The 21,084-nt window shown below is 35.8% G+C and overlaps 1 protein-coding gene across 8 annotated transcripts in view; it reads right to left on the minus strand.

Annotated features, from left to right (window-relative positions):
• Window positions 1-4,735: 4,735 nt before the first annotated feature.
• Window positions 4,736-21,084, minus strand: part of LOC126710413 (flavin-containing monooxygenase FMO GS-OX-like 4) — a 31,324-nt gene continuing 14,975 nt past the window's right edge. For 3 of the 8 annotated variants that reach the window (XM_050410854.1, XM_050410853.1, XM_050410855.1), the window contains exons 4-8: window positions 20,237-20,389; window positions 19,808-19,890; window positions 19,559-19,694; window positions 19,278-19,451; window positions 18,523-18,927 (exon numbers count right to left, since the gene is read on the minus strand). In XM_050410854.1, the coding sequence (XP_050266811.1) occupies window positions 18,733-18,927; window positions 19,278-19,451; window positions 19,559-19,694; window positions 19,808-19,890; window positions 20,237-20,389 (741 nt within the window). In that variant the 3' untranslated portion in view covers window positions 18,523-18,732. Of the gene's footprint in view, window positions 5,138-18,522; window positions 19,201-19,277; window positions 19,452-19,558; window positions 19,695-19,807; window positions 19,891-20,236; window positions 20,390-21,084 lie in introns of those variants that run through there. The other 5 variants (XR_007649657.1, XM_050410857.1, XR_007649659.1 and 2 more) reach the window with 5 other exon arrangements.

Here is a 21,084-nt window from a genome sequence, read left to right on the forward strand (position 1 = left end):
ACTAAGTCCGAGGAGCATCACATTCTTCCCATTCTTCTTTTTGTAGGATCTTTTTTCCTCCTCCCTTCTTCCCTAGCTCTCTTCCCCCTTTTATACCAATGTTTACTTCCTGTTTTTCGTTTACGTGTCAGTTTTGCTTTTTGGAGTATTGACTCGTCCTATCAATCCATACATCAGAGTGGTTGGGAAAAGTTGGATAGCATGGTCTGGAGTATGGGCTTGTCAGACGCAGGGCTCCACATTGCGGTGTTGGCAGCTTTCTCCCTTGTCCTGCTCTTGTACTGAGTTTGTCCTTTTCTTCAGGCGTTTTGTGAGGTGTTGAGCGTGAGATCGTCCTCGGCCACATCCTTGGACCTTTGAGGGGCTTTCATCATACGTCCTCGGCAGTAGGACTCCTCGGCCTGAGCTTTGGGCTCTGAATACAAAATGGGCCGGGACCTCAGATTTCGGGCCCCACAATAGCCCCTCAAAATCCTACTGCCCGGCCTTGTTGTTGGGGAGGAGGGTTTTGGTAATGTTAAGCCCAAACCATGACTTGCCCAGCTCAACATTTCTTTAATGCCGGGGTTTCTTCGTTTGCATGGGGGGCGCGCCAAATTGTGAGACATCCCTCTAGATTTTCTCACGCGGCGCCTTTGACGTTTCAGTGTTCGAGGCATGCCATTAATATGTCTCCTTCACGAGGCCATCCAAACTTTATGGTTGCAGGTGGCGCTGGGAGCTGAGCAAAGACTGTCTCGTCCGTAGCATTTCTTGGGAACATGCGTAGATTAAATGCCACCGGTTACTCCTCCTACATATAAACCCTTCGTCCCCCTCACAATTCATAATCCTTCCGCCATACCCACAATCTCCATCTCCAGTGCCATCCACCATTAGAGCAATATGTTTGAGGCATGGGTGGGAATGAAGGATCTATATCCGTTTCAGAGGCACCGAATCCTTCCAAGACTCAAGGTGTTGCAGTCTGGACAGGGAAGACATAGACTCGAGATGATCTTTCGCTCTGATAAGGTGGGGATGGTATCTCTGCCTCTTTCAGTCAAAATCCGAAACAGGCACTGGTCGCATCAGATTTTTGGTGCATCAGAAGTAAGGTTTTCTGTCATCAGCACCGTCTGCTTTATCGCAGGCGTGGCTAACATGGAGGCTCATCAACTTCCGGCTCCCTGTACCTTTTCTTCAACGGTGCTAGCCCCAAGTTGGGTTCTTTTGCTGCCTGAGTTATAGGCATGTAAAAGTATTGAGGAATGGTCTCCTTAGACAACATTTTGGAACGGCAGCATCCCTCTTCTCTGCACCTCTTCTTTGGCTTTTTCTTCTCTCTCTTGTATCTTTTCTTTCCGCTTATGTAGTTAGCTTTTAGTATAAGCTTATTCAAGCTTTTTCATTGTACGTTGTACTATTTCTTTGTGCTAATAAAAGATGAATTTGTTTCCCTCAAAATACTTTTCTTTTCTGCGGCAATTACTTTGTGAATGGATATGCTACATGTGTATTTTCCTTTAATAATACTTAGGACAGGAAGCCTTGTAACAAAAAGCCATTAATTTGAACCTATTGAAACTATCAAATATAATAATATCAATCAATAGCAGATTAAACTTATGAGACTAACCGAGGTAACAGCTGAGTGTACCGTGACGCGTGTGAGGCAGTTGCCCGAGAATGAGAAACCCAAAATAAACCATCCGAGACGGTTGCCAAGTAGTGTGGAATTTTGGCCGTGTTTTCGATAACACCTGGCCTCTGATCTGAGGACTGAGGTATGATTGTATCGGATTGTGTCCAAAACTTGTATTTTTTCTTTTTAAGTAGTTGGTTTCCCCATAGGCTTGAGTCCGAGGACCATACAAGGCCTTGGTTTTGTCCAAAACTTGTATTTTTTCTTTTTAAGTAGTTGGTTTCCCCGTAGGCTTGAGTCCGAGGACCATACAAGGCCTTGGTTCTGTCCAAAACTTGTATTTTTTTTTTTTTTAAGTAGTTGGTTTCCCCGTTTCTTTTTAAGTAGTTGGTTTCCCCATAGGCTTGAGTCCGAGGACCATACAAGGCCTTGGTTCTGTCCAAAACTTGTATTTTTTCTTTTTAAGTAGTTGGTTTCCCCGTAGGATTGAGTCCGAGGACCATACAAGGCCTTGGTTCTGTCCAAAACTTGTATTTTTTTTTTTTTAAGTAGTTGGTTTCCCCGTTTCTTTTTAAGTAGTTGGTTTCCCCATAGGCTTGAGTCCGAGGACCATACCAGGCCTTGGTTCTGTCCAAAACTTGTATTTTTTCTTTTTAGCCCCTCGACCCAGGTGGGGAGAGTTAGCTTGATGTTAGAAGCCCCTAGAGCTGCCCGTGCCATCAGCACTGCAAGGCGTAGCCCCTAGCGGAAATTTATGTTGGAGCAACAACTGCATGCCGCTGGAAATGGAGGAACCTTTGCAGACCTCTGCTGGATAGAGGCTTGACTCCACCGCCACCTGCGCCAATGTGCAAGCCTTTCCCACAGACGGCGCCAATTGTAGGGGCACAATTATTCAGCGACCCAAGAATGACATTGGGCTCGTATGTAAAAGGCCCGAACAATATTATTCATAGAGAGTGGGCTAGAAAGGCTGGACCTTGGTCGTTGGACGGCGGTTTAGTCGTGATTTTCATGGAAGCTCATACGAAGGTAGGTTTAGCCAGAATAGCTAGGCTTCACATCGGTGTAGCTCGGAGGGTTTGAGTCCTCGGACTTAGTCCGAGGAGCATCACATTCTTCCCATTCTTCTTTTTGTAGGATCTTTTTTCCTCCTCCCTTCTTCCCTAGCTCTCTTTCCCCTTTTATACTAGTGTTTACTTCCTGTTTTTCGTTTACGTGTCAGTTTTGCCTTTTTGGGGTATTGACTCGTCCTATCAATCCATACATCAGAGTGGTTGAGAAAAGTTGGATAGCATGGTCTGGAGTATGGGCTTGTCAGACGCAGGGCTCCACATTGCGGTGTTGGCAGCTTTCTCCTTTGTCCTGCTCTTGTACTGAGTTTGTGCTTTTCTTCAGGCGTTTTGTGAGGTGTTGAGCGTGAGATCGTCCTCAGCCACATCCTTGGGCCTTTGAGGGGCTTTCATCATACGTCCTCGGCAGTAGGACTCCTCGGCCTGGGCTTTGGGCCCTGAATACAAAGTGGGCCGGGACCTCAGATTTCGGGCCCCACATGCATCAACTGGACTCAATTTTAAAACATGTTTTGGGGATAAAACAGAGATGCAACAATCTAAAAGAGCAAGACGGGTACTAGCCAACACCAAATGAGTCAAGTAGCTCAATTTAAAATAAGTTTATCCCTCTTCCTTGTGTGTGTGTTTGTTTCTCAAAAATAAAAAAACATAAAAAACATAAAAAACAAAAAAAGTTACATATATTGTTTAAACTCTAAAAATATTGGAGTTTGTCATTAAAAAAATAAATTAAACATTAGAGTGGTAGCATTGTAACGTCCGTCTTTTTACATTATTGAAATTTCATCCTTTTCATAAAAAATAAAAACTCTAGAATATTAGTTATCATTGTTTTTCTTGTCCATTTCAAGTCTTGTTTGTTCCGTCATTTTATAGTTGAGATTTTTTTGTCTAGAATTTTTTTTTTGATAAAAATATGCAAATCCATTTATAGCATTCACATAAGTTTATGCAAAAATTATTCTCTATTTTAGAATAAGAACATTTTTTGTTTTTTTTCCTATTATAGCTTACTATTTTTCAAAATATCCACATAGGATTATCTATTACATACTCTATTTCATTAAAATAACATTTTTTCCTTAATTTTTTTAATCATTTTTTCTTTTCACACATAATAACCACTACCTACTCTCTTTTCTCACCCTCGAGAAATACAAAAGAAAAACAGATCATATTGTATAAGCTAAAGTGACATACATTTGCACAAGCATTAAAACAAAATCATATTTCGCATAAACAATTCATAATCTGATATATGGGCAATTTTTGGACTTCAATGACTATATTTTGGGTTTTATGCTATTTTAGATGAGCGGGTGCAAATCCTCTTCTTTTAGATGCTTTCATGATTGGACTTCCGTTTTCTAAAATTGGTGGTGACATATTTGTAAATAACAAGACTTATGTTTCGAAATTCATCCCTCTTAGGTTTTCTATTTTTTGTTAGTCTCCTTCTCCCTTTCTCTCTGTCTCCCTTCTTTAATTCTCTCTCTTGGAGGATGATGGTTGTGTGTGAATGAGTATCAATGCTCTGTCTATAGGTCTCGTGATGAACTCAATCAATTATGGTTGCTAATTTGATTTAGTGACTTTGACAAGGCGAATTTTATGTGCTCTCAATGGCAGCATAGTCAATTGATTCCAATCGTTGCATAAATATAGAATATTATAAATACCTAAATCGAACCTTATAGTTAAGAACTTGTTTACAAACATATATTATGCTCCTATAATGTTTTGCCTGTTCAGTAGTCAAGCCTAAATATAAGCTTGTGTTTGACTTGTTTGCTAAATAAATGAATACAAAGAAATTTTTTCTTAGCTGAGTTCAAATCTTTTATGAGTTGTTCAATTTATTTACAACCTTATGCTCCTATAATTTTTGTTTTCTTTCTCCTTCTTAGTGCTTGTTAATATAAGACACGACTTTTCATCTTGAATTGAATTGTACTGTTGGTAGGTGTAAATGAAACAACGTCAGAGTTTTTCTAAGAAAAAAAATACATTGGTTTAAAGTACTAAAAAATTTAAGTATGTCTAATGCTATCTCATTATTCAATTTCATTTCAAAGAATAGATTCACATTATTCTTAACGTACATTACTACTCACATTACGACTCAGAAAAGTGACTAAACCAAGGGGAATAGAAGCCAACGATAGAAGGGTGATTTGGGTTGTGGCATGTGAGATACAATGGAAAATGGTGAGTCTTGAAACTTGATTAAGGAAAGACACACCTATTACTAACTTGATTTGAGGTGTGCTTAATGAAATCCTCATAAGCTTCCAAACACAAGCAGAGCTTCACATTCATTGCGGTAAGAGTCAAGATAAGGTAGTTTGCTCTTGGTAGTGATATAAAACATTTGCATTCTCCAATCTTCAAACGCAGGACATCCACACTAACCCGCAAGCCAATTATTGTACTCTACCTACAAAACAACATCAAAAATTGTAATACCCGGAAAAAAAAATTAAAAATTAAAAGGAAGGGTATTTAAGTAAATTTCTGTGGGGTCAATTTTATAATTAATATTATTGAGAGAGATTTTAGAAAACTAAGTTGAAACCCTAGCCATATGTACTCTAATTAAGTTAGAGTATAACAATAGATATTTTTTAAGGAGGACTTCTAAGTTTATTCAAGTAGAGAAAGATTGATGACACACTTGAAGAGTCTAAGAAATCTCATATTTTGTCAAATCTATATTTTATATAAATTTATAATATTTTCTAAGAAATCTCATATTTTGTCAAATCTATATCTTATATAAAATTATAATATTTTTATGTGGGTATTTTTGGCCATAAAACTATCTAAATATCTCGTGAGTTTTATGTTGTAAACGAAGAAGGATTTAGATTTATATCTTTGCTATTATGGACGCTAAGAGCATCCACATCAGTCCATGGATAGTCTTGCAAAATACATAAAGCAGCCATTTTTACACATTTTGGCCAAAAAAACACCCACATCAGTGGGTGTTAAATTGTACAAAATATACACTCGGCTGTGTAAATGAACAGTAACTGTGTATATATACACGATTACTGTTCATCGTGTAAACGATTTTTTTATTTTATTTTCTCTCTCCTCTATCAAACTACTTCTCTTTCCCAACCATTACAACAACCCAGCGTGCCAGAATCAACTGAAAATTAACCAAAATCAACCCAATATCAACTGAAAATTAACCTAAAATCAACAGAAAATTAACTTAAAATCAACTGAAAATTAACCCAAACACATCTACACAGACAAATCTACATAGAGATACACTTGCTCAAAAAAAAAAAAAAATGCAGAGATACACAACAACACCCACACATAAACAAACCCAAACGGGCAAACAACAAAGAGAGATCGGTGCTTATCAGAACGATCGGTGCTTGACTAGAACAATCAGAGCTCGTGGGTCTTGCTTGATCGAAGCTTGTGGGTATAGGTCTTGCCTGATCGGTGCTTGTGGATCGGAGCTGTAGAGATCGGTGCTTGCCTGATCGGAGCTGTGGATCGTTGCTTGTGACCAAGATGGTGTGGATTAGACCAAGAGGGAGAGTTGATTCAGAAATGGGTATAGAGATGGAGATCGGTGGATTGGAGAGGCGTTGTGGTGCTTGTGATGGCTGTGGTGTTGATGGAGTTCTTGCTCTGGTGCTTCTGGGTTTTGACCGTGAGAGAAAGAAGAAGAAAGAAGAGGAAGAAAAGAAAGAGGAAATGACAGACATAAGGAAAAAGAAAGAAAGAAGAAAGAAAAGGAGGTATTGGAAAAAGAAACGGGTAAGTAAAATAATATTAAAAAAAGAATATAAAAATATTATTTATATAAAATATATTGTACAATAGATGAACTGTTTTGGGTGTTTTGTAAAAATAGATGTGTAAAATAGAAAAAGTAGCCTTTTCCGTGTAAAATAGATGATAAGTTTACACGAGCTGGTGTGGATGCTCTAAGTAGCTGTTCCTATCTCAAAAATCTGATCTTTTCTAAGACTTCTATTCCCTTAACTGCGATAGAAACTGCAGATTTTTGTGTTGTGTTAAGATTTGTTTTGGTAGGTGTGAAGTTTCTGCACAATTTTTCTTTAAAGAATAGTGACTTAAGTACTAGACTTGATGATATACAGAAGCCTAGTAGTCTAGGCATGCTTTGAGGTCTGACATAAACTCACATGCTTTTGAAAAAAAGGGGAAAGAAAAAGAATGATGTGTTGGATTCGTAAATGTCCTGGTGCTTTGATTTTTGTATGATATAGTTCTTAGTTTGTCCTTGTCTCAGAAGAACTAATGGTGGCAACAAAACACACACACACACACACACACACACACACACACACACACACGTATAGACCCTATATGGCTGCAAGTATAGCGTGTTCCACAGGGTTTATTCCTAGGGAACTATTTGTGGCAGAAAGTAAAGAAACAAAAATATTATGACCATGTGAGTTTGGTGTAAGAAACAGGGGATTGTTGTTAGGCTTAGCTAGGAGACAGAATTTATATGGATAAATTAATGATAGTTCTGAAATATATAAGATGATATTTTTAGCAGTTTTTCTTCTAGTTGGGTAACATTATAAGTTTTTTTTTTTTTTTTTTTTTATTTATTTATTTAAATTATTTGATTATTGAGTAAATGGTATTTGTAAAATTGTTTTAGCTGATATCTAAGGATTTTAGAAGAAGTGGTTGGGAGAAGTTCCTTGTGGTGAGCTAGCTGATATAAGTAACCTTATTCTAATTGAGTTTTATTTTGCTTATATTAATATATTTTTAACTACTGAAAATTGTTTATAATTGTTAGAATTTTTATTTCTATTATATTACTGATTTCAAGTAAAGGATTATTATAAATATATTTTAATATTGAGTATATAATTTTTTATATACATACTTCAATAAGATATATTTTTGTTAGAAACTATGATTTCATATATATAATTATGGACAATCTGATTATGAATTGATTTTGATACCCAGCCAATGGGGGTTATTCATTGGTACTCTGATGCCTAGTCATGGGGATATAGCGTGACCATAGTCATAAGATTGTTAAGAATATGAATTATGTTTGAATATCTAAACTATTTTGAGTCCTTAAACTACATATGTGATTTTGGAAATGTTTGAGTATTTGAACTATTTTGAGTCACTAAAACTGCTTATGTGTTTTTGGAACCTATTGTAAGTTATAGCTTTTGATATATGGAAAACTGGCTATTTTCTAAACCATGATATATTTGTAAGATTAAAGTATGTGATCCATGTGCAACTTATTATATTAAGACTATGAGATTTCTTCAACAATTTTGAAAACACATAGTAGTATATTATAACTTTTGAAAACATATATTACATCTTATACTTTACAGATATATTGCTTGATAGAGCTTATTAGGACTTTCGTTACTTATTGAGTTGTCAACTCACCCCCTTTTTCCCCTCCAATTTCAGATTGTGAAGAATAGCAAGTTTTGGGAGTTTTGATGTTGTGTTGTGAGCAGGGAAAGAAGTTTAGTGATTTTGGAATTAGATGGCTATGTAATAGTCTTATATCTTTTGGCCAATTTTCTTTATTTAGGCTATTCTTATTCTCATTCTCTTATTATAAATTTGTCACTCTCTCCCATTTTATGCATATTTTTTTCCCACACAAAAAGGTTACCTCTCTCTCTTTCTCTCTCTCTCAATTTTTTATTATTATTTTGTTTCATTTTTTATGAGGTTTGTACTCCCATTGTAGACCATATTTGGGGAAAAATCATATTATAATATGTCCATAATTTGTGTTGTTGTCAGGTTTTAGTTTATTTGGAAAACAACAGAATAGTCTGGACAATATAATGAAGAACAGTTAGTGCAATTGAAGAAGATGGTCATTGTGTAGTTTCATTTCACTGTTTGTAAATATTTTGTTTAACAAATTAGCACCAAATTGTTATATCTTTATTAGATGATGTTTTTAGATGCTTGAGTAATTGTTTTAAGCATTTACGAATATTTTGTTTTGCTTATCTTTCTTATCTCATTAGTGTATTCTTTGACGTTTTTAAGATATTTATTTATTTATTCAATTTTCACATGTTGGATTAGATGTTAGATTAGATTATGACAGTATTAACACAATACTTCTTCTTTTTTCAAAAAAAATTTCTCTACTTTTTTCCCCTTTGTACTCTTAGTTTTTTATTTTTTTTATTAAGAAAAAAGAGTTACAGTCATTATGTATAAAGCTATAACCAACACTTTTGTTGGGGAACAGTGACATATTTATATTGTGTTACTTCAAAACCTTATTAAAAATTTTGAGTCTAATCATAAATTAGATATTTGGCTTGATCACATCACGTTTGAAATGTTTTGGAGAATATTTTAAGAAATAATTTTGTAGGTAATTCATGTTGTATGCTCATTTTGTGATTGTGTAGAGAATAGTTGTACGATGTTTTTGGTTTGTAATTTTGAAGTTGTTTAGGATTGTAATTTATAGTGTTTTGTTTGTGTGGGGTCAGAGAATTTGTGACCCTGGCCCATTTTATATTAAGGCCCAAGGCCTGGGCCGAGGAAAGGTAATGCCGAGGACGCACAATGGGAGTCCCGAACGGCCTAAGGATATGGCCGAGGACGATCTCGTGCTCGGCATCCCATAGTGCCCCTAAAAGAAAGGGCGAGCACAGTGCAGGAGCGGTCCAAGTAAAAGGCTGTCAGTACTACAATAAAGCACTCTGCACCTGACAGGACCATACTCTTCAGCTTTTACAACCACCCCCAACCACTTTGGGTATGGGCTGATGGGACAAGTATCAGTCCTGGAAAGTCGAACACACACATGGACGTTGGATGAGGGGTACAGGCTAATATAAAAGGAAAAGTAAGCAATTCAAAGAAGGGGGCTGGGAAAAAAGGCCAAGAACCAGAGCCTCCCAGACCGTATCGAGGAGAAAGACTCCTCGAGCGAATATGGTTTAATTCTGTATGAGCGCCATGACTAACTACCGTTCGGTGACCAAGGCTTAGCCTTTCAAACCCACGCTCTACAAATTATATTGTTTGGACCTTTTAACGTACGAACCCAACATCATTTTGGGGCCATTACGGATTGAGTCCTTACAGTTTGTTTTATGGATTAGTGATTGTTTTAAGTTATTAGCAATTATTTTTCATTGTTTATTTACTAAATAGAAGCCTTTCATATACCCTCTACTATAAAACTGAAATCTTATAGTATTGAATATATATTTCAATTGTAACTGATGTTTAATAAGCTGCCAAAAACCCCAAATTGTTACAGATACAAATCTATAAGTACATAAATATATGTTCATGTTTGTGAGTTTGAATGGATGTTTACGTAGCTTCTGTATCCTTTAGTCTTAAGTTATTAGCAATTTTTTTTTGTCGTTGTTTTAGTGAATAGAAGCCTTTCATATACCCTTCACTATAAAGGCCAAATCTTATAGTATTAAATATATTTTATCATTGTAACTTACGTTTAATGTCCTACCCCATAAAGTGTATCATTATTGAGATGTCTTAATTTGAATTGATTTGTGCTGCATAATTCTTATTCACCAACCTAGCAATGCTTTAATCAATATTATAGTGTTTTCATTAGCCACCATGCATTTCATGTATCTAAATGGTCAGCAAATGAGGTGGGCACCAAATAAATTAATATGGACATTTGAAAAAGTTTTTTTTAAAACAAAAAAAAAAAAAAAAATTTTCCAAATTTTATATACTTTTTAATGATACACAAAATTTTATAATTAATTTTTATTAAAAAATAGTATTTTTTCTACTTTTTGAATTCCAAAGAAAAATTGTATTGTTTTCATTTTGGTATGAAAAAAATTATATATATTGCATTTGTGCTTGTCTCTATAATAATTGAAAATATAATTATGAAATATATTATCTATACTATTATTTAAGGGGTTTCTCCTGTTTGGACCAGGTTTTTTTTTTTTTTTTAGTTGTTCCAAAATACCCCTATAGCCTACATTTAAGTAGGGGCAAAATTTGGTAAAAATGCTTCTTTAACTCCCACTAAAACATTGCTTACAAAATATGACCACTTTCCTAATGGTTTTCAAATTGCTTTATCCATTTATAAAAAAATATTAAAATTAAAATTGTAGGGTCACAATTCGGGGTCCAGGCTCAACAGGTATGGGGTTCTGGCCCAAGGAGCCCGAAACAATGAATTTATAGAGAGTGGGTTACAGAACTAGGCCCTAACGAAGTGCATACTAGTTAACATTGGGCCATACAACAATTGAAAATAAGAAAATCTCCTTCATGTCCATTAGATACACGGTCCAAGGAGACGTAGGGGATGAATCTCTGTCCCTGCTCAAAGGCTATGGTTCTCACCTTCTTCTTCTATTCTAAGTTCCTCCTTTTTTTCCGTCCCTTTCTTCATGGGGACTCCCCCCTCTTATATAGCCCCCTTAAAGTTATCAGGATCTTATACTTATTGATCATCTGGACCTTCACTTGAGTGCCCGTCCCATTGGACATCTCCCCCATCTTTCTGTGAGTTGTGGTAGCCAAGGTAACACTGTTCACAAATCCTCTCCACATTAATGTGGCCGGAAAAGTAGCTGTCATGCATTTAATGTGGCAGCTGTAGCCTCTCTCTTGGCATCCTACACTTTCCTCCCTCTTACGGACTTGTGGGACTCATCCCTGTTACTAATACTCGTTTGAGTGAATCCTTATAGTTGGCAGAGTGCATGTTCGAGCCATATTTGGTACGTCTGAGGAGACATTTCTCCTTTGACCGCCTTTTAAACAATTTTGGGCCCATAAGAATTGGGCCGGGAGCCCTTTTGGTACCCATACCTTCTCCTCAGACGTGGTCGAATTTTATATGGGACCCAAGGCCCATTGTATGATCTTGAGACTTTACCCCTACAAAAACAAACACAAATTTCTTTGCAAAAATACATATGCCATACTATTTTATAAAATTAAAAAAAAAAAAAAAAAAAAAACTGCCGTTTTAAATATCCCCATTATTATTAAGCTTTTTTTTTTTTTTTTTTTTTTTTTTTTTTTGAGAAGCATTACCATTAAGCAGTTATGATCACGTTGCTTTATTTATTTATTTATTGTTAAACATATATTTCAAGTTTCTAAGTTATCCAAATTATAAACTCCTCAATTTTAGCTACAACCTTTTCTTTTCTCTCACTCTCTCACGTTTTTTTTTTTCTCCACGTTTAAAAAATATATATAATAGCTTCTTCTTTTTAATTAGAGAAAATAATGATAAAGATAATTAGTCAAAAAAAAATTGTTCCAAAATACCCCTACAACCGACATTTAAGTAGAGACAAAACTTGGTAAAAATACTTCTTTAACTCTCATGTAAAATACTATTTCAAAATAAGACCAAACTCTCAGTACTCCCAAATTTTATCTGCTTAGGAAGTTTAAATAATAGGGTGAGATAAGTAAATTTTATTTTGATACTTTACTTCCCCTTATTAAACACTCTATTGCCGTTTACTCTAACCTCTTGAGATTTCCTCCAAATGAAATTTCCAATTTAGATCTCCAACCTTTTTGTTTTCCTTCCAACCTTCACCTCCCACTTCAGTTTTACGCATCATGTTCAGTTTTTATGGTTTTATTACATCCACATTTTTTTCAACCAAATTACATATTTTAAAAGGTTCTCGGTGTCAAAATGACCATTGAATTTCGTGATGATCCCTTTTCAAAAATTGTATATATGTTATAAAATGAAAACTGTCCGTGAAGGTTTAAAAGTTTTAACAAGGAAATTTTCATATCATGTGCTCAATTTTTAAAAAATGTTTGCATAATATTTTGTCTTAATTTTTGCAGGTTTTACATGTTTCCTTCCAAGTTATGGCAAAAAGTTCAAGATGAACAATTAGAGGTTACTTTTCCAACCGTCAGTAAAAGTTTTGATAAGGAAATTTTCATATCATGTGCCCAATTTTTATAATTGTTTGCATAATATTTTGTCTTAATTTTTCAGGTTTTACACGTTTCCTTCCAAGTTATGGTGAAAAGTTCAGAATGAACAATTGGAAGTCTTAAGGTATTCGGGGGTACCCAGTTTCTCTAGCTGTTAGGGTTTAGGGTTTTCCTCTTTTCCTAGCCGCCTGTAGAATTTTGTCCCTAGCATAGTCTAGGTTTTGTCTCCCTTCAATCCCCGTTGAGGTTGATAGGACGGACTGTTCATGCTCTGTTTTCGAGGACTATTTTTTTCTGGTGCTCTGTTTTCATGGAGTACTTTTTTCTGGCTTGGTGTTTCAGTTCTATGGCAGGTTTGGATGAGATGTGGGCTCGTTTTTCTCTGTCAGAGGAGGAAGAGCGTGGTGCAGAAGTATCACGACAAGAGGATGTAATTATACACAGGTTGGCAGGCAAATTCCTCACCAAACGGGTCTTGAACGTTGATGCAGTAGCTTGCACGTTCAAACCATTGTGGAAACCTATTGGAGAACTCAAGATTCGTGATGTGGGGGATAATATTCTCCTTTTTGAATTTGAAGACAGCCTTGATCTCCAGAGAGTCCTTGAGTTTGAGCCCTGATCTTACGATAAAAATCTAGTGGTTTTCCAACGAGTAGTAGATGCCGAATCGGCCCCTCTGCTAGATTACTCTCGCAACACCTTTTGGATGCAAATTGATAACGTCCCAGCACACCTTGCTACTCAGGAAACAGGTGAATCAATTGGAAAAACACTAGGTTAGGTGGTGCAAGTGGCTGATCCTGAAGACAACGGCTCGCTTTGGTGCTCTCAATGGTAGTATAATTCAATTGATTTCAATCTTCAATGCGTAACAAGCCTTATTCATTGCGGAGCTAGGATTTCAGTTTAGGAGAGTAAGATTAAAAAATAATCATAAAAAAGAACCTATATTATCAATCAATATTAATAATAAAATTATAAACATCAATAATTGTCATACAAAATCTATTAAAATTTAAACAATTGTAAAATAAATTTGGGGGGATGAACTCAATTCCAGGCTGAGGCCGAAAGGGCTTGAAAGATCATACTTGAAAGGATGGGCTAGACCCATCCCTATGAGTAATAAAGGGAAATATCCCTAGATGATTCCCCCGAAGTTCTAGGTATGCCACCAACATTGAAACTCTTGTCCGAGGTCATAAACACGGGTGACCCTATAGTAGGCAAAGGAAGGATCTCGAGGAACCAGTCCCTCTCTTAGCCGAGATGCCACTCTCACCTGATATCCCTCGGGAAACTCCCTAAAGGGATAAGGATTACAGAGACTGTCACCTCCACATTAATGAGAGGTTCTCTACCTAATTTCTTTCGAATTAAATACGTATAAGAAACTTGAACAATACAGACACCTCCCCCCCCAAAAGTCCTATTTCAGGATAAGGGGGGGAACCAATAGAAAAGGGGCAAGTATCCAAAAAAATCTAGCTAGGAGTAGGCCCGTTAGAGAGATAAGGGAAGAAAAAATGCCTATAAATGGGGAGGAGGTTGCAACAAAGAGGTGGACGGAAAAATTAATTGTGCAAGTCATTTACTTAGACCGTATATTAAATTTCTATTTGTGGGTTGAGTTTCTGATGCCCACATAATTAAACAATTGTAAAACATTCCTTACTATCAATCATCAAAGTAAGAGATTACTCTATATAAATAAAGTTTAGACATTTAATTTGATTCCTCAAAATAAATTGAGAAAATAAATTTCAACTTTTCTTTCTCTATTCTTCTAATTATTTAAAATTTGGATTTATGATAAAACTCAAATTTTGAAACTATGAAAATGCAAGAAATGAATGAGAAATAAATAATGGACACTTTTTGCTTTAGTGCCATACAAGTATTATAAGAGCTGGATTTGAGTTCCTTGCCCAAAAAATGGATGGACTCAGGCCCAACAAGCCCAAAACAATGAATTTGTAGAGAGTGCGTTAAAAAACTGGGCTAAAATGAGTTGGAAAACAAATAAAGTAGGCTCAAATGACAAGAACAGGAAGATATATTGATTTAAAGTAAATAAAATCGTCATCGGTACAGTTCGAGGAGATTAGTTCTTATATGTTTATCACAAGTTTGATTACAGCTTTGGTTCCTAATTGCTACCATGTTTCCCTCTTTTTCTCGATCCCCTCTCCATGAAGGGTCTCTTCCATTATATAGTTCTCTTTAGACGATCTTGGCCCTCCACTTGTTGACCATCCAAACTACTACTTGAGTGCTTGTCCCATCAGACACCCTCTCAGGCCCTCTGTGTGTTGGGGTAGCCAATGCAACACTGTTTAGGGGTCTTCTCCACATTTAATACAGTCAGAAAGTTAGTTGCAGAATATTCAATGCGGTGGTTGCAGCTTTCTCCTTAGATATTTTAGGATTCCTCCCTATCTTGTGTTCCTGTAATGCTTATCCATATCAACAAAATTTTCCTGGAGTGCTCCCCCAGACGGCAAATTAACTTTTCTGACCTCGGCTTTGGTTAGCTGAAGAGGCATTCATCCTTGGCCCACCCTCTTGGGCCTTTATGACCAAAATTAACTTCTTCATTTACTAACATGGACTCCCTTGACAATGTTTACTTTTTCTCGGATGACTTTACGTCCTCGAATTGGGCCCCAGGCCCAATGTATACATAGATAATGAGCTCCTGGGCCTAATATCCCTACAATTATTATTGTGGCAGGCAAAAAGTAGGATAGGTCAATAATGAGTCAAAACTTGCTACTTTTGCTCACACAATTAATTTGAAGAGATGGGATGCTTAATCAACCTAGAATACCCTTAATTAGAAGGAAAGAATTAACTGGAGTTGATGGAATTAGCTTTAAGTGTAAATATGCGAGTATGGATGAGAAATAGACTCAAAGGGCCTGTATTGAGCTCCTTGGGTTTAGTCCGAGGTAGTTGTTATAATTGGTTTCAAGTTCTTAAAAGTGAATCCCCCCCCCCCCCCCCTCTCTAGGGCCTTCCTTGCCTTATATAATCATCTAAGTTGGATCTTAGCCTTGCATTTGGAGGGTCAGGGTTCAATCCCTTTGATACTTGTCCCATTAGGGCCTTATTGGAAGGCTTCTACATTAGGCTATGAGTTGTGCTGACACTGTTCAGGAGTCATTTCCTCATAAATACGGCTAGCTAAGTAGATTATGAGCATTGAATGCAGAGGTGATAGGTGTTTTATCTGTCTTCTTCCCTTCCTAGTTTGATGACAAACTTTCCTTTTCATTCTTAATTTATGCCTGAAGGCCCTTAGCATTGGTTCCCGACCCCCCGAGGACATGTTGGTATCCTCTGGTCCTCGGGCGTTATAGTCTCCCTGCACCTACAGAGGGTTGCTCATATCTTCTCGAGGGTTTACTGTCAATGCCTTCTGAGGTTCGTACTCTTGACATTGTCCTTGGCCCATCTACCCATGTCCTCAGATTCTCGTCCTCCCACAATTATTATTATTATTTTGTGTAAAATTTGAGTTCCACATGCTTAACTTGAAACGAAAGGAAAGAAGTTTAGATAAGTAAAAAAAAAATAATAATAATAATAAAAGAAAGGAAAAAGAAAAAGAATATTGGTCAAAAGTGTATATAGGTTTGGTAGCATTTATTTTGTGTTAGGCTCATTGTATAACTTGGGAGAAGTTGTTTGAGTAACACCACAAAATCTCACAATATTTTTACAATAAATTGAGGTATCAGTAAATCATCAGTCAAAATAAAATAAAATATATTTATTTTGAGATCCACCCTAACTAATATTAAGAGTATTGTGAAAATATTGTAAGATTTTGTTGCATCTCTAGACTTTCTCAAATAAAGATGTGTATTTTATTTATTTTTTATTTCATGTTAGGGTATGGTTTGTTTGTTTGTTTATACTTCATAGTAGAAATGTTTCTTTTCTATTCTAACTTTAGGAGCAAACTCAGCTTTATAGAAATATATGAAGGACTTTTGTGGAAGGAGTCAAGGGGGGTAGGTGCCCCTACTCACCCCCCTTTGGCTCTACCCTTGCTTACCACCACCTACAGCAGATTTGAGTGATTTGCTTTCATTTTAGTCATTTTAGTTTCCCCCCCCCCCCCCCCCCCCCCCCATTTGCTTGTTACCTTTTTTTAGATTGCTATTTGTTGGGTGCATTTGCAGTTGTAGGGCATATATAGTCATGATGGGTGATCACATCGTAATATGATACACCCTCATGTATGCAATAACCTCAATTGGTGGACAATGTTGCTTCACATACCTTGTATTCAGTAAAGAAAAAGTGAATTTTGGGTAATGATATGACTCTTGGTTAAAGATATATTTGTTCACTAACATGTACGTCATTGACAAGGGGTATTAATTTGTCTACCAATACTATAAGTTTCATTGCATTTGGATACAATCAATCTCTCTGTTTTTCTAGTAAATTATGCCTATGATCACCACTCTAGCGAGACATCCATCAACAAAAAGTAACAATGCAAGGTTCTAATGCATTATATTTTACAATGCAGAATCTACTATATGGATTGCGATTTAGAACTAGAGTGGTGACACATCATCGATGGCTTCTATTGTCGATACAAAGAGGATGTAATTACGTTATGCAGTGGTGAACCATTGTCTTAATGGCTACACCATTCCAGATTGAGAAAGAAGAAGATGTTAGCCGAGCAAAACAGGTTTTTTTGACAAAAAATGTGGCTAATGGTGACACCCATGAATAGATAAAATTGTGACGTTGTGGCATTATGCAGAGGTGCAGTACAAATAGGCATGACACAGGTTTGGACTACAGAGGAGAAAGAAAATGTGCAAAACTAAAGCACAGTTTTTCATTCAAAGTGGGCTAGATTTCTAAACGCTATGTCATTCTTTGAAGGATCATACTACTTCACTTTTAATGACATGCAATTTCATTACTCAATGCTTAAAATGAAAAAACAGCGATGTCATTTAGGTGCACCATCTCGATCTGGATGTAGCCCGATAAGTCACATATTGGGATCAAACCAAATCTACTTGAGCGATTTTGGGTCAAATAGATATAATTTGACCTGATTTGAGCTCAACTTGACCTTATTTTAGTAAATTGGGCCAAATTGCTCATTTTAAATCTGAGTTGAGCAGTTCAAACGCCATTTTGAATCTTACTAAGTGGGGAACATTTTTATAAGCCTTCCAAGTTGTATTTTCACTTTTAGGGCCACTACAAAAATTCTTGAAATTGGAATGTCCTTCAGTCCATACGATTTAGGATATTGTATATAAGTTTTATTCTTTTTCAAAACTAAATTAATAATTCATAACAATTATAGTTGAAATTATATTATTTGATTTAATTATGTAGCATGATTTTTATTGATTATATATATATATATATATAGAAACATATAATATTATAAATTTCTAAATTCAACTTTATAGTCAAGAACTTGTTTACAAACACAATATTATGCTTCTTTCTCAAAAAAAAAAAAAAAAAAAAAAAAAAAAAAAAAAAAAAAAAAAATTGCGTTAAGTGTTGCCTGTTTAATAGTCAAGCTTAAACATAAGCTTGTGTTTGACTTGTTTACTAAATAAACGAACACAAAGAAGAATTTTTCTGAGGTGAGTTTAAACTTTTTATGAATAGTTTAATTTATTTACAACCTTACGCTTCTATAATTTTTTTTTCTTTCTCCTTATTTGTCCTTGTTCATAAAAGACATGAGTTCTCGCCTTGCATTGAATTGTATTGGAATTGTACTGGTAGATGTATATGAAACAACGTCAGGGTTTTTCTAATAAAAAAAAAATACATGGTGTTAAAGTACAAAAAAAATTATGTTTAATGCTACATCTCATTATTTAATTCATTTCAAAGGAATAGATTCACATTATTCTTAATGTACATTACTACTTAGAACAATGACTAACCAAGAGGAATAGAAGCCAACAATAGAAAGGTGGCTAGGGTTTTGGCATGTGAGATACAATGAAAAATGGTGAGTCTTGAAACTTGATTAAGGAAAGACACATCTCTGATCTATCACTAGCTAACTTGTTCTGAGGTGTGCTTAATGAAATCCTCATAAGCTTGCAAAACCAAGTGCTGAGCTTCCCATTCTTCGCGGTAAGATTCAAGATGAGCTAGTTTGCTCTTGATAGTGACCAAAAACATTTGCATTCTCCAATCTTCAAATGCAGGACATCTACACTGACTCGAAAGCCAATTATTGTACTCTACCTGAACAACAACATCCAAAATATTTTCTCACCGTGACCAAATTAATATTAAGTAAGAAATCAGAACTAGAAGAATGAAGTCTAATTGCCTTCACTAGCCAAAAAATAGCTTACCTCTACCTTAGCTGGTCTTTTACTATTAATCAAGTCAGTTTTATCAGACGCATACTTTCTATTGCTAGGCACCATTGAGGCACCCTTATGGTGTTTTATTATGCCAGTTTGGAATAATTTAGCAACATTTATATGGAAAATAGGTCATTAGCCACCATACCTAATGTTAGCATGAAAGTTAAATAAGGAAAAATGAAAATCTGTCATGTTGTAGGCTCCTGAATTGACCAAAATTACCAGATTATCACCCAAACAATGAGTGTATCGCTTTGGAGTGCCAAAAGTTTCAAGTGATGAGTAGAAGGCTTCAACATCTCCCATCATCTCCTCTTGTGATGGAAGCATGAATCGATTAGACAAAACACCACCTATCCACTTGCTTTGTAATTCAAACATGGGAAAAGGAATGGCCTGGCATCAACCAAATACAAAAACATAACGTCCACCATTATATAAGATTAAATTAAAGCTCCAACCATAAACGAGGTCAAGCTATATATTTTTAGGTAGAGATATACCTTCCAAGGTAATCCAACAAAGGAGAGCCGTGGAGCCAAGGCTGGTGGAAATATATGCTTGTATAGTGGCCCAACGCGATTGTCATCCACAGTCACAATGCCATTGGTTTCAAGAAAAGGAAAATGATACTTGTACCTTGAAAAAATAAATAAATGACTTTTAATTACCATTCACTATTTCATTTTTGGTTCAGTTTTGGACCAAAATTAAAGCCAAAGCCAGATTATTGGAGTATATATGCAGCATACCCTGTACAGTGTAGAATGATGTCAGCAATGACAATGCTCCCATCTAGAAAATTTACAGAACCATCTTCACATACATCTTTTATCTGCATCATTTAAATTAAGGTTAGTATTTTCAATTAGCCTTTCTTGTAATCAGTGATTCAGTATTACCTTATTATTAGTCCCTAGTCTTCTAATTCAACTTGGGATGTCTTAAAGGATGATCCTTTTTAAAAGTGAATGGAAACTTTCCCAACATACTCTTTATTTATATATAGTATTTCTTTTTTATATATGCTAGACATTTCATCAAACAAATTGAAGATTTTTTAAATAGAACCCAAAAAAAAAGAAAAAAAAAAGAAAAAGAAAAAGAAAAAGAAGAAAGAAAGAAGAATTACTTGATTGACATATCCTGATAGCCACTCAATTGCATTGTGGGTGACTTACCATAGGATGAAGCCACATATTATCATAGGCAGGCTGTTTTCCAAACGTTCCATCTATGACCGTTCGAGCTGCAATGTGGATTTCTTTGGCAACTCCAGCTACTTCCCAAGAAATATCGAATGCACTAACTGAATTCCCAATCAAAACTACAACCTGTTGAAAGCAGGAAATGGATAAGGTAGGCTAAGCTAATCACTTGTGTGGGGAAAGAATTGAAACCGAAAAATTATATAATGATCAGTTAGTTGTAGCCTTGTAGATACATGATTGGTCGGGTAAGATTTGTTATTCAAAGCATATTAGACTTTATTTACCCTAAGTAGTTTCTACACATTGTTAAATTTCTCCTAATATTTGAGGAATATAAGAGAACATGTTTTGTTAAGTGGACTACTAGAATTGAAAGTTTCAAACAAAATTAGGCACTTCATGTGGCATGCTGCAAAACAGTCTCTCCCAACCAAGCAAAACTTGTTCAAACGGAATGTCCTTAATGAAACTCAGTGTAGTCATTATGAGGAACACTTGATAGATTGTTTACATACCTTATGGTTATGTGACCAGGCTCAATAATTAGTGTGGTGGTTAGAAACTAGCTTCCTCAATTTATTTTAGAAGAAGTTTAGATCGTTTGTTGATTTGGTTAGAACAGACTGTACAGTGTTCGAACAAACTCCTCGTCTCACAGTGGCATTATTTTTCTAAGATCACCTGGATCCTTTGACAAAGACGCAATAGGATCAGAGAAAAACAACCAAAATGGGCTTTATAGAAGTGGCATCGAAAGCAAAGGAACTCCTCATTGAATTCCTTGATGTGCAGTGGAAATTAATTAGAGATGTCCAGCC

This window comes from Quercus robur, chromosome 12, assembly GCF_932294415.1.
Source record: "Quercus robur chromosome 12, dhQueRobu3.1, whole genome shotgun sequence".
In the NCBI taxonomy this organism is placed as follows: domain Eukaryota; kingdom Viridiplantae; phylum Streptophyta; class Magnoliopsida; order Fagales; family Fagaceae; genus Quercus; species Quercus robur.